The 13,559-nt window shown below is 40.9% G+C and overlaps 1 protein-coding gene across 6 annotated transcripts in view; it reads left to right on the top strand.

Moving 5' to 3' along the window:
* Positions 1–13,559, top strand: part of WNK1 (WNK lysine deficient protein kinase 1) — a 144,641-nt gene that overhangs the window by 55,278 nt on the left and 75,804 nt on the right. For all 6 annotated transcript variants that reach the window (XM_006771303.2, XM_006771301.2, XM_006771299.2 and 3 more), the window contains exons 3-4: positions 6,774–6,994; positions 8,143–8,300. In XM_006771303.2, the coding sequence (XP_006771366.1) occupies positions 6,774–6,994; positions 8,143–8,300 (379 nt within the window). The remainder of the gene's footprint in view (positions 1–6,773; positions 6,995–8,142; positions 8,301–13,559) is intronic.

The raw sequence follows: 13,559 nt of genomic DNA, 5'->3' as shown, positions 1-13,559 counted from the left end.
AAGTGAAGAAAGAAGCAAAAGCTAAAGGAGTTCATCACCACCAAACCAGTATTATATGAAATGTTGAAGGGTATTCTTTAAGAAGAGGAAGAAGAAGGAAAAGGTAAAGATAAAAATTATGAACAACAAAGTGACAACAAATACATATCTATCAACAAGTGAATCTAATAATCAAGTGAATAAAAAATCTGATGAACAGAATAATCTGGTGATTATATAGAATCAGGGGCATTGAAAGGGAGTGGACTGACTATTCTTAGGGGGAAAGGGGGTGTGGGGGATGTGGGAAGAGACTGGACAAAAATTGTGCACCTATGTATGCATGAGGACAGTGGGGTGGGTGAGGGCAGAGGGTGGGGTGGGAACTGGGTGGTGGGGAGCTATGGTGGGGGGAGAGGAACAACTGTAATAATCTGAACAATAAAGACTTAATTTAAAAAAATTGGGCTGGGGCTTTTTCTAGTTGCCTCCACCTACCCCTGTCATGGCGCTTCAGGGGTTTCCACCCATGATGCTGGTTCATGTCCACAGTTCTTTGTTCTTATATCCTCTTCCCACCTCCCTACATTCCATTTGCCCTGGGGAAATTCAGTAACCATTTTCATAAAAAGTTGACTATGCTGGAGATGGATCACAGAAGCCAATTTCCTACTGTTACAAGATAAAGGTTTGCAATAATCTATATTTTATATGCTTTATTATTTTTTAGATGTGAAAGAGATATAAGCCAGTGTCAACTTTCCCCAACATGTTATTATACAATTTTCCAATTGCACAGAAAAGTAGAAAGAATTATGCAATGAATGCACACATAATCACTGTCCATTTTCTTGAATTAATTTTTATAGCATTTGCTTTAACATATATTCATCTAATCATTCCCCTACCAATCTATTTTAATTTTATTCATCACAAAATAAGTTACAGGCATTAGTATGCTTCACCTGTAAACATTTCAGTACCCATTTCATTAAAGTTCCAATATCTGTATGTTTTGTTTTTACTTATGGTAAAATTTATATACAGTGAAAAGTATAAATTATCATTGTATCATTCATTGGACGGGATTTTATTTTGTTATCATTTTTTTTAATCCTCACCCAAGAATATTTTTTTCCATTGGTTTTTAGAGAGAGTGAAAGGAAGAGGGAGGAAAAGAGAGAGAGAAAGAGTGAGGGTGAGAAAGAGAGGGAGACATTGATGTGAAACACATGAATTGTTTGCTTCTTGCATGCGTCTTGACTGGAGCCATGAATCAAACTGGTAACCCAGGTACACACCCTTGACCTAGAATCAAACCCGAAACCCTTCGAGTGTGCAGGCTGATGCTGTAACCATTGAGCACACTGGCTGGGCCTGGATGAGTTTTGCCAAAGTAATTTACTCATAATCATAACTTTATTAAGATATGAGAACATTTCCAGTATCTCATTAAATGCCCTTATGCATCTTCCCTGGCAGCCTTTCCCTCACCCTTTTGAGGTGACTGTTTTTATATTTATTTATTTATTTATTTTTAAATAATTTTTTTATTTTTCAATTATAGTTGACATACAATATTATATTAGTCTTATGTGTAGAATATAGTGATTAGATATTTACATATCTTACTAAGTGATCGCGTCTATAAATCTAGTACCCACCTGGTACCTACAGAGTTATTATAAGATTGACTATATTTCTTATGCTATACTTTATACCCCAATGAATATTTTGTAAACCAATTTGTACTTCTTATTCCCTTTCCCTTTTTCACTTATCCCCCTAAGTCCTACCTCATCATACAACCATGAAAACATTCTCTATAGAGCCCAACAGGTGTGGTTCAGTTGTTGAGCCTCGACCTATGAACCAGGAGGTCATGGTTCAATTCCTGGTCAGAGTATATGCCCAGATTGCAGGCTCCATCCACAGTAGGGGGTGTGCAGGAGGCAGCAGATCAGTGATTCTCTCTCATCATTGATGTTTCTATCTTTCTCTCTCCCTTCTCTGAAATCAATAAAAATGAAAACATAAAAACAATATTTTGTATATCTATGAGTATATTTTTTTGTTTGTTTGTTTATTTTGTTTTTCAGATTTCACATGTATGTGAAATATATAGCATGTTTCTTTCATTTGCCAGGTTAAGGAAGTTTTCAGTCATTATTTCTTCAAATAGATTTTCAGTTCCTTGTTCTCTTTTCTCCTTTTGGTACCGTTATGATGCCAATGTTAATAGGCTTGATGATGTCCCAGAGGCTGCTTAAATTATTCTCATTTTTCTTTTTGCCTTTCTGATCGGGTATGTTTTGCTGCCTTGTCTTTCAAATTGCTGATTTGATCTGCTTCATCTAATCTACAGTTGATTCCCTCTAATGTATTTTTTAAAATATATTTTTCCTAGGGGCCCAGTGCACAAATTTGTGCACCTTGAAAGGAACTGTGGGCAGCGAGGCTGTGGTGGGCACAGGGGCGAGTCTCGGCCCATCCTCTGCGGCCCGGCCCCTCCTGCCATGGCCTCCAACCCCTTTCTGCTGCAGTCCCGCCTCCTCAACCACTACCGCTCCCATGCACTAACAGCACCAGCCCCGCTCTCACCCGCTGATGGCGCAATCGCCCCTCAGGAGCAGGGGGAGGTGGAGAAGCCCTGAGGGGCAATTGGGGCTGGCAGCCGTTGCTCGCATCCACTGACAGTGCCAAGTGATCGGGGCCAATGCTGGGTGCCAGCAGTAGGTGCGAGTGGGGCTGGTGCGCTGAAGCAAAGGATTTTCAGTAACCACCAGAGGCTTGCCCCGATAACAGCGACCGGCGCCCTGTCTTGGTCTGGCACCCCCTCTCACCTGCTCCATCATCCCACTGTGGCCAATGCCCGCCATGTTCCACACGCGCCCCCTGGTGGTCAGCAAATATCATAGCGACTGGTTTGTTCGGTTATTCGGTTGTTCCACTGTTCGGTCTATTTGCATATTAGGGTTTTATATAGAGAGATTGATTTCAGAGAGGAACATTAGAGGGAGAGATAGAAACATTAATGATGAAAGAGGATCATTGATCCGCTACCTCCTGCACACCCCCTACTAGAGATCAAGCCTGCAATTGGGACATGTGTCCTGAACTGGAATTGAACCGTGACTTCCTGGTTCATAGGTTGACTCTCAGCCACTGAGCCACAACGGACAGCCCTCTAATGTATTCTTCATTTCAGTTATGATAGTCTTCATTTCTAGCTGGTTCTTTTTTATGTTTTCTATATCCATTTTTCTGTTTCCTCTTTTTCTTTTATATATATACTAGAGGCCCAGTGCATGAAAATTCATGCACTGAAGGGGGGTCCCTCAGCCTGGCCTGCCCCCTCTCACAGTCTGGGAGCCAACCCGGCCATCAGGGGAAAGCGCCGCCCCCATCACACCTCTGCTGCTGCCACTGCCGGCAGCGCAAGCCTCTGCCGGCCCTGGCTATCTAAGCCTTGGGCAGCCACCATCCAAGGCTGGCCTGCACCTCAGGCATTGGCTGGGTAGCCGACATTCAAAGCTTGCCTGCACCTCGGACTGACCCTGGGCAGCTGGAGGGGATTGGGGAACTCCAGAGGCAGGTGCGTGGAGTGGCCGGACCTGCCTGGGGGCCCGGCCATGCCGTGTGCCTGCCACCCTATGGGGCTGATGGGACTAGGTGCTGCCATCTTGCAGCTGTGGGCACCGCCATCTTTGAGGGCATGGCGGTCAATTAGCATATTCCCTCTTTATTGGCTGTGGGCACTGCCATCTTTGTGAGGGCATGATGCTCAATTAACATATTCTCTCTTTATTAGCTAAGGTATATATAATTGATTTCAGAGAGGAAGGGAGAAGAAGAGATAGAAACATCAATGATGAGAGAGAATCATTGATTGGTTGCCTCCTGCACACCCCCCACTGGGGATCAAGCCCACAACCCAGGCATGTGCCCTGGTAGATTGCTTGTCTCTATTTTGTTATTTTTCTGGAGTTTTGTTGTGTTCTTTCATTTGGGAATGTGTCTTTGTCTCATTTTGGCTGCCTTCCTGTATTGTTTCTATGTATTAGATATAACTGCCATAGTGTCGCCTTATGTAGTAGGTATCCTGTGATATCCAGTTGCACAATCTCCCTATTACCTGAGTCTGATGCTCTAGATATATTCCTGTGTATGTTATGTGTCTTCCAATTGTAGTTGAGACTTGATTGCTGTTGGTATTTCAGTGAAAGGGATTGACCCTCAGGCTGATTTGTTGTGAGGACTGGCCATGACTATAGGAGAGGGGTTGTGTAGGGGTTGACCCTATGGAGCAGGATTTGCTTTTGCTTTAACTGGGCTCTGATGCCTGCTGATTCTGCCTTTGGAGTGTCATTTGTGGAGGTGATTGGGTGGTACTGTGGTGTTGTCTGAAGCTGGCTACTGGGTGTCTTTGTTCTGGGGCCTCTTGGAAGGTGTAGGCCAAGGTCAGCTGCAGCCTATGCCCTGCCTGGGCCCACCTGACCTAGTAGAAGCTACAAAATGATTTGCAGATGATTGCTGCTTTTTCTGGGCTTGGAGGTGCCTGAGAATGGCTAAGCTGTGAATTGAGGCTTGCTGCCACTAGTTTCTGAGTTGGGGCTGGATAACAAGAGGTTTGGTGCACACAGGGGCCAGATGCTGCTTATTTGGGGTTTGTGAACCTCTGAGATTTTTTATCCACAGCATGAGCTGTTGTTATGGAAAAGCCACTAGAAGTGGCTTGGGGTGGGCCTACAGGTTGGGTGGGGTGAGTCCTCTGGGAATGGGGGTGGGAGATCAATGTTAGCCAGGTTAATGGAGACTCATATGATTCTCATTTGTGCATGGAGAGGGAGGACTCAGCAAAGGAACAGGGGCTTCTGCCAGCACTTCCATCTGGGAGGAAGCTGCCCCTCCAAGCCCTCATCATGAAGCTGGACAATTCAATTCCTCCCCTATGTCTCTGGCATCTTTCAAGCTGCTGCCCCCGTACTGCAGCTCAGAATGAGTGAATCTTAATAAGTCTGTGAGCAGGTTCTTTAAGAGGAACAGCTGAGAGTCCAGCAGCCCTCCATCTTATTCAGCCACAGTACCTGTGGGTCTTCACAGCCAGGGGTTATGCAGACTTCTCTTTCAGGCACTGGAGCTGTGGGCTTGGGGCTGGGAACCCTTGCTGCTGGGCAGAGAACGTTGCAGCCAAGCTTTCCCTTTCAAGTTTTAAGCACCATACACGGGTGTGGGACTTGCCAATTCCACATCTCTGCCCTTCCTATTAATCTCTGGACCTGAATTCCTCTGTATATCCTTAGTTATAGGACTTCTGTTCAGCTAGTCTTTAGGTGGCTGGTCCCATTGCTCTCTCGCAAGCTCATTTGTGCCTGGCTGGTCTCATTCCTCTCTCTCCCGTGTTCAGTATCTGAGCCATTACGAAGTGAGGGTGTGATGACCATTTGGATGTCCCCCACTCCCCTGCCGGCCTGCTCACCCCTAACTGCCTCTGCCTCGGCCCCACCACCATGGCTTTGGAAGGATTTCCAGAAGATCTCCTGGAAGGTTTCCCAGTCTAATTAGCATATTACCATTTTGTTAGTATAGATAGAGGCCTAGTGCATGGGTGGAGGCCAGCTGGTCTGCCTTGAAGGGAGTTCTGGATCAAGTTGGGGATCCCTTTGGGGGGCGGGGCCAGCCTGGGTGAGGGTCTGATGGCTGTTTGCAGGCTGGCCAGGTCCCCATCAGGGTGAGGGTTCCTGCTAGGGGGCGTGGCTGGCCTGGGCAAGGGGATGATGGCCATTTGCAGGCTGGCCATGCCCCCATCGGGGTGAGGGTCCCTGCAGGGGGCATGGTTGGCCTGCTGAGGGCCGTTTGGGGGCGGTTTACAGGCCAGCCAAGCCCCTTGTTTTGTCTGGAAGGACGTCTGGAAGGTCTCCCAGTCTAATTAGCATAATACTCTTTTATTAGTATAGACTAGAGGCCCAGTGCACGGATTCATGCACTGGTGGGGGGCATGGCCTGTGGGGATCCAGCCCGCTGTGGGAGCACCACTCATCCCGGTCAGCCAAGCGCCGCTCCCACTATGGTAGTGCACTGACCACCAGCGGGCAGCTCCTGCATCGAACATCTGCCCCCTGTGGTCAGTGCACGTCATAGCAACTGGTCTACCAGTCATTCTAGTTGTTCCATCACTGGGCTTTTATATATACAGTGGGGCCTTGACTTACAAGTGTCCCGACTAACGAGTTTTTCGAGATATAAGCCATCTCTCAGCCGATTTTTTGCTTTGAGCTGCGAGCTAAAATTCGGGTTACGAGCCAGCTTCAGATAACTGACCGCTGGTTGTTGCAGCAAACGTCACAGTGAATGCCACAACATCAGCCCAGCATCACGTGTCACTCATTCACTTTAAGATTTGACATACGAGTAATTTGAGTTACGAGCTCCATCACAGAACAAATTAAACTCGTAAGTCAAGGCCCCACTGCATATAGATATGCATCCATTAAGAATTGCTTGGCCATTTTATCAGAAGTTGAACTCCACCACTTAACTTTTAAATCATTTTAGTAATGATTTAATTTTAAGGTATTAATTTTTTTGTGTTTTGTTATCAGACTCTACTTACCAACCACTTATTATCCATGCCCTTTAACCTTCCTAAAAGTATTATGTACCTTTAAGGTTCCTGAATCTTAATATTCTAAATTTGATATTCCTATATCAGATATGCTAGAATTTAATGGAATTCTTCAAAGCGGTAAACTCATATCATTGATAACCTGTTGGGTATACCTTGCCTTTTCTAGATACCTAAAAAGGTTTAAGGTGATGAAGATCAAAGTTCTACGAAGCTGGTGCCGGCAGATCCTTAAAGGACTTCAGTTTCTTCATACTCGAACTCCACCTATTATTCACCGAGATCTTAAGTGTGACAACATCTTTATCACTGGTCCTACAGGCTCCGTCAAGATTGGAGACTTAGGTCTGGCAACGCTGAAGCGGGCTTCTTTTGCCAAGAGTGTGATAGGTATGTTTCAAGTGTACCTTGCCAGCCTAACTCGCTTTCTGACATTCCTTTTATTTAGAATCCCGACCCTGTCAGAGCTTTTATTATGTAACATAAACCTTCAAAAATTCATAACATGAATTTAAGAAGTGATCAGTTCTGCTTATGAGATGTGTAGCTCTCTATTTACGCTTCTAGAATCATCTTCTGTCAATGTTTTTTATAAATTATATAAACAGAAGTAAGGTGAACTCTTAATAAAACTTAATGTTAGCTATCAATCTTATTGGGTCATTCTTTTGATATTTAGTATTATATACTTATTTATATAAAAGATACAGTGAGTTACTTTCCATGTGAAGGAAACAATTTCTATGTATTTTAGTTACTTAAATAGTCTGTTGGATTTATATGTATATTGAAAAATATCAGCCTATTAAAAGCTTATTTTAAAGTGTGAAAAAATGAGTTCATTCTGAAAGTTTGGTTTTATCAATTTTTTACCTTACTCCTACTCTTCACAAGATATGATATATCTAAAACAGGATTTTTCAACTTAAGTACTATTGAAATTTTGGGTTAGACAATTCTTTGTTATAAAGGTTGTCTTGTACATTGTAAGATTAGTTAGCAGCATCCCTGGCCTCTACTCACTAATTGCCAGTAGCACACCCCTTGTTCTCCCCCTAGTTGTTATAACCAAAAATGTTTCTGGAAATTGCTAAATGTTAACCTTACAGCTACCATACAGTAGGGGGCAGACAAGTATTTTGATCTTTTTTAACCCATCATCCTGTCTTACAGGTAAATGCATTGTGGTTACTTTATTTCTTGCTAGTTTCTTTCCTTTTCCTTTTATTTGTTTTGAGTATGAGATATCAGTTTATCTTTTTTTTCAAGGCTCTGCTTGGTACAGCAGTAATCCATTTGAAATAGTAAATAAGGACACTTGACCCTGTTCTAGTTTCTTTTATAAAGGCCTTGCAGTGAAAGATCTATAATATATTTGATGAAACAGACTAAGATTTTATTCCTCTTTCTAATACCCCTCCCTTCCTTCCCTCTTCCATTTTATTCTTTTTCTCAGGTCAACTCCTGCTTCTTCCCTGGGTGAGTAACATCTGCAGCTTCTACTTGCACTGAGTCTGAATCATTCTTTTAATTTAAAGGTACCCCAGAATTCATGGCCCCTGAGATGTATGAAGAGAAATATGATGAATCCGTTGACGTTTATGCCTTTGGGATGTGCATGCTTGAGATGGCCACATCTGAATACCCTTACTCAGAGTGCCAGAATGCTGCGCAGATATACCGTCGTGTGACCAGTGTAAGTCTTCCTCTCACTGACTGGTGAATTTAGGTCACATTAAGAAGGAATCCCAAGTTAGAGAACATCAAATAATGCAGAAGGGAACAATAGTGAAGGCATACTGAGATGTTGGAAGAAGAGGGACTTGAGGTATTTATTGCTCATGATACAGTGAGAGCAAATGTAAAGATGAAAGAAGCACCAATTTATCCTGGACCCTCCTTGCATTCATTTAAATGTTTATTATGAGATATGTAAGTTCTCATTTTTCCCACCATGAAGCTTTTTTGAGTTATGCTCTTAACCTAAGCTGGTTTGTTCAGACTTTTTCTCTGAATGGATTAAAATTGATATACTAATTTATTAAATCATTTATTAATACCCACAGTTTTTAAGGTATATATTTAAACCATATTCTAGTTTAAATTACACATGGTAATTCATCTCTGCCAAAAGAGGTATTTTCTAGAGTGCCAATTGAAACCTAAAGCATAGTTGTTAGGTCCATAATATAAAGCACTGAAAGTTTACTATAAGAATGTGGATGCTTTCCACAAAAGGCATAAAAGTTAAGCAAAGTAATTTTATTGACTATTTTTATAATTTTTTCTATTATGAAAAAAAATTTAAACATATAAAAAAATAGAGTCATACAATGAATTCCCATTTTTTCAACGCAACATGAATATTGGGGCCATTTTTGCTACACTTACTTCATCTGTTCTCTTTATTTAATTGTTTCATTTTACCACTATGTACTACATTATGCCTCTATAAAAATTAAAGATTTTTTTTTTATTATATAATCATATCATACCTAAAAAATTTAATAGTAAATTTCTGGATCATTTAATACCCTAACCTATTAAGATATTTCCCCTATTGTTTCAAGGATGTCTGTTTACAGTCAGTGTTCAAAATAGGGTCCATTAAGGTCCACAGAATACATTTTGTTGTCATGTGTCTTTATCTAGAACTATTGCCCTTGCTTTTTTTTTTTTCTGTGTTTTATTGATTTGTTGAAGGAATTAGATGAATTGTTTTGGGAAATGTTTCACATTCTGGATTTGTCTATTTGCTTCCTTATGATGTCATTTAACTTGTTATTTTATCTTCTACATTTCTGTAAACAGAAATTTACGTTAAAGTTGTAGACGGGTGTTGGTGATATAAAAATAATTTTTAACTCATTCATACAAAAGTATACAGTGTCATTTTCTGGAGGCTAAATAATGTGTGATACTGCAGCAGATTTACAGAAGCAGCTATGACAATCCACTTGTCTTCTTTTAAGCCATATTCTGCTCACTAAATTTTTCTTTTGGGCCAAAACCGGTTTGGCTCAGTGGATAGAGCGTCGGCCTGCGGACTGAAGTGGGGGGGGGGATATTGGTTTTTTTTTACTTTAAAGGTTATATATTATTAACACTTAATGAGGTTTATTATAAATTTTTATAATAAATTGTTTTTGTTGTTAATCCTCACCTGAAAATATTTTTCCATTGATTTTTAGGGAGAGTGGAAGACAGAGAGAAACATCGATGTGAGAGAAACACATCGATTGGTTGCCTCCTGCACATGCCCTGACCAGGGCCTGGGCTGGGGAGGAGTCACAACCAAGGTACATGCCCTTGACTGGAATTGAACCCAGGACCCTTTGGTCTGTAGGCCGATGCTGTTATCCACTGAGCCAAACTGGCTAGGGCTGTTATAATTTTTGATGAATTAATATTTTAAAACTTTCCCAGTTTTAATTTCTAACATGGTAAATAACAATACATAAGCAAAAGTCTTTGGAGTCCTCAATCATTTTTAAAAGTGTAACAGAGGACTCCAAGAGAAATGTTTGAGACCTCTAGTTCCAAATGTTTGATTAAATTTAGGTTCATTCTGGCCAGTGTGGCTCAGTTGGTTGAGTATTATCCTGTGCACTGCAGTCTCGGGTTTGATTTCTGGTAAGGGCACATAAAAAAGTTAGGTTAAAAAAATTTGCAAAAATAATTAATATGTGGTTCTGTGTATTTTATATATCACTAGAGGCCCGGTGCATGGATTCATGCACCTAGGGGAGTTGGGGGGTCCCTAGACCTGGCCTGTGGGATCGGGCCGAAACTGGCTCTCCAACATCCCCTGAGGAGTCCCGGATTGCGAGAGGGCACAGGCCAGTCTGAAAGACCCCGGAACTCTACTATGCATATAAGATCTTTGGTTAATATCTTCCCGCCCTCTCTCGTCCCCCTTCCCTCTGAGATTCATCAGTCTGGTCCATGTTTCTGTGCCTGTGGTTTCTGCTCCTGTGTTGAGTGTCTGCCCCCTGGTGGTCAGTGTGTGTCATAGCTACCAGTCTGCCAGGTCGCTTAGGCTTTTATATTTGACTAGTAGCCTGCACACTAATCCATGCGCCAGTAGCTTGCTGCCGCCCTCCAGTAGCTCTCCACCCCACCCTCCTGTCGCTCCCCCCATGCCCCCTCCCTCCGCCCACTCATAGCTTGCTGCCTTGCCCCGTCCTGTAGCTCTCTGCCACCCGCTTGTAGCCAGTAGCTCACTGCTGCCCTCCTGTAGCTCTCCGCCTGCTGCCTCGCCCTTCTGTTGCTCCCTCCGCCTCCCGCCCTCCCATACCTTGCTGCCCTGTCCCCTCCTGTAGCTCTCCACCGCCTACTTGTAGCTCACTGCCCCACCCTCCTACTGATCCGTGATTCGGTTGTTATGCTTCACAGCGTAACTACCATTTGTATATTACATCTTTATTATATAAGATTAAGAGGCACATAGTATCTAGTTAACTCATTTTTAGTGATACAGTTTTATTAAACTTTTATATATTAGAAGATGTGATTACAAATTGTTTATTTAGATTTGGAAAGCTGGTTAGAATGGTAATTTAGTATACTTCTAAAAATCTTATGGCCCAGTGGTTGAGCATTGACCTATGAATCAGGAGATCACAGTTTTATTCCCAGTCAGGGCACATGCCCAGGTTATAGGGTTGATCCCCAGTGGTATGGGTGGGCAGGAGGCAGCCAGTTGATGATTCTCTCTCATCATTGATGTTTCTATTTCTCTCTCCCTATCCCTTTCTCTTTGAAATTAATAAAAATCCTTTTTAAAAAACCTTAAGATAAACATTTTCATTAGGATGACCAAATTAGTTTTATATCTTCACAAATAAAGTTTGGGGGCATATCTTTGATTACCTCATTAATTATTAATTATAATTGCTATGAATATTCCTGTAATGTCCTTTTTTTTTTTTGTAGTTTGTATGTGATTCTACTATGTGATAGGTATGCGACAATTTTGGACAGTTAATTTATTTTATTCAGCATGAATGATAAGAACCATTAGGGTCTTTATATCCAATAAAAATAATAGATATTGTTTGTATGGAAAAGAGCATTACTCTCAAATTATTTCTCAGCTTTGTAAATTTTGTGGTATTTTATCAATTATTGTTACTATCTCCACGTCTCTTGAGTCCTTATTTATATTCGTCAGCCCCTTTTCAACACATTCTCCATCCCACCCCAGTTTCTAATTCATGATAAGGCTCTCTAAAGCATTGATCTTCAACTCAGGCAGGAGAAATGTAGTTTCTTTAGGCTTCAGATAATTGCAGTAAGTATCTTAATCATTATTCTATAGTTTTGCCCTTAAAAAGCTCATCTGCTTTGCCTCTTACAGTTCTAGATCTGTATTCCAAGTTCAGGTCTTTTATTATTATTACATTTTTTCCCCTCAGTGCATAAAATAATTTCCATTTTTTCTTTGGAGATAGGGTGGCTTATTTACTGGATGATTTTCCCCTTTATTTAGAATTCTTGAAACCTCAAGAAGTATATGTGACTCATTTTTTTACTCTCTACTTCCAGTTTATCAGATTCCTGCTTCAGAATAACTCTTAGATGCAAGCCTTTATTCTCATTGTCAAAACTCTGATTTTACATCTTATGTCACACCTTAACATTATTGTCCAGAAGTAGTTTATATTATAAATTATTTTTTTTTTTGCTTATCACAGCATGTACAAATTTTTAACGTTCTCTTTTGCTATTCCTTATCTTCTTCTAAATACTTTTTTAGTTAAGCTAGTCCTCTTTATTATCATACACATATGCCACATCTTTCCTTTATTCCTCCCATTTGTACATGCCATTTACCTTCTCTCAATGATGAGAGAGAATTACTGATTGGCTGCTGCCTGCATGCCCCACACTGGGTATCAAAAAGTGACCTCTTGGTTCATAGGTTGAAACTCAACTACTGAGCCATGCTGACTGGGCAGTTTTTACATTTTTTAAATGGTGAAAATCAAAAGAATATGTCATAACGTGTGAACATAATACCAATTCATATTTCAGTATCATAAATAAATTAACAAAACCCAGCCATACTCATTTATTTCTGTATTATCTATGTTTGTTTTTACATACAGTGACACTAGTGGCCTGGTGCCCGGATTCATGCACATTGAAAGGAAATTAATTAGAAGAAATATTTTAATATCCTTATTCGCCCTTTCTCTATAATAGAAGTGTCAGAGATGAAAGAAAATTAGTAAAATGTGTATGAAAATAATATATAAATGATTAATAAACAATAACAGCATGATATAATAACAAAGACATGATATAAAAACAACAAAAACATGATATGAAAACAAAAACGTGATATAAAAATAACATTGATAAAAACAATGACTGATAAATTGATTAAACTTATTCTAATATCTCCCTGTATACCACATTAAGAGTAAAAACACTTTCAGAGTGCTTGACTAATTTCCCTTGTGATGAAGTACTTACAACTTTAATGTCACACGCTCTTCGAACTTGAGAGGAAGCAACATATAACTGACCATGTCCAAAAACTGGTTCAGGTAGGAATATTTCTGTTCTGCCTAGAGTTTGTCGTGATTTATTACTAGTCATCACAATGCTGGCATCACGGGAAACTGTCTTTGAATTAATTTATATGTCAGACTGGGACAAATCAATTCTTGGAATCAGAAAAACCTCTCCTTCTGCAGATCCTGTTAATACTTCAGCTTCGAGAAACACACTTGCGCGATTGGCACCAGTGAAAGCTTTATATATATCATGCATATGCAAGTCAAAATTTATTTTTAAATTGCCAGCGTGCATCATATGTGCCAGCCAGTCAATCGGTCAGATGGACGGACAGTCGGGTCACTTAGCCTTTTAATATTGCTTCTTAGCCAAAACCGGTTTGGCTGAGTGGATAGAGCATCGGCCTGCGGACTGAAAGGTCCCGGGTTTG

Source organism: Myotis davidii, unplaced genomic scaffold (genome assembly GCF_000327345.1).
Source record: "Myotis davidii unplaced genomic scaffold, ASM32734v1 scaffold944, whole genome shotgun sequence".
Classification (NCBI taxonomy): Eukaryota; Metazoa; Chordata; class Mammalia; order Chiroptera; family Vespertilionidae; genus Myotis; species Myotis davidii.
This window is presented reverse-complemented; position numbering and strand designations above follow the sequence as displayed.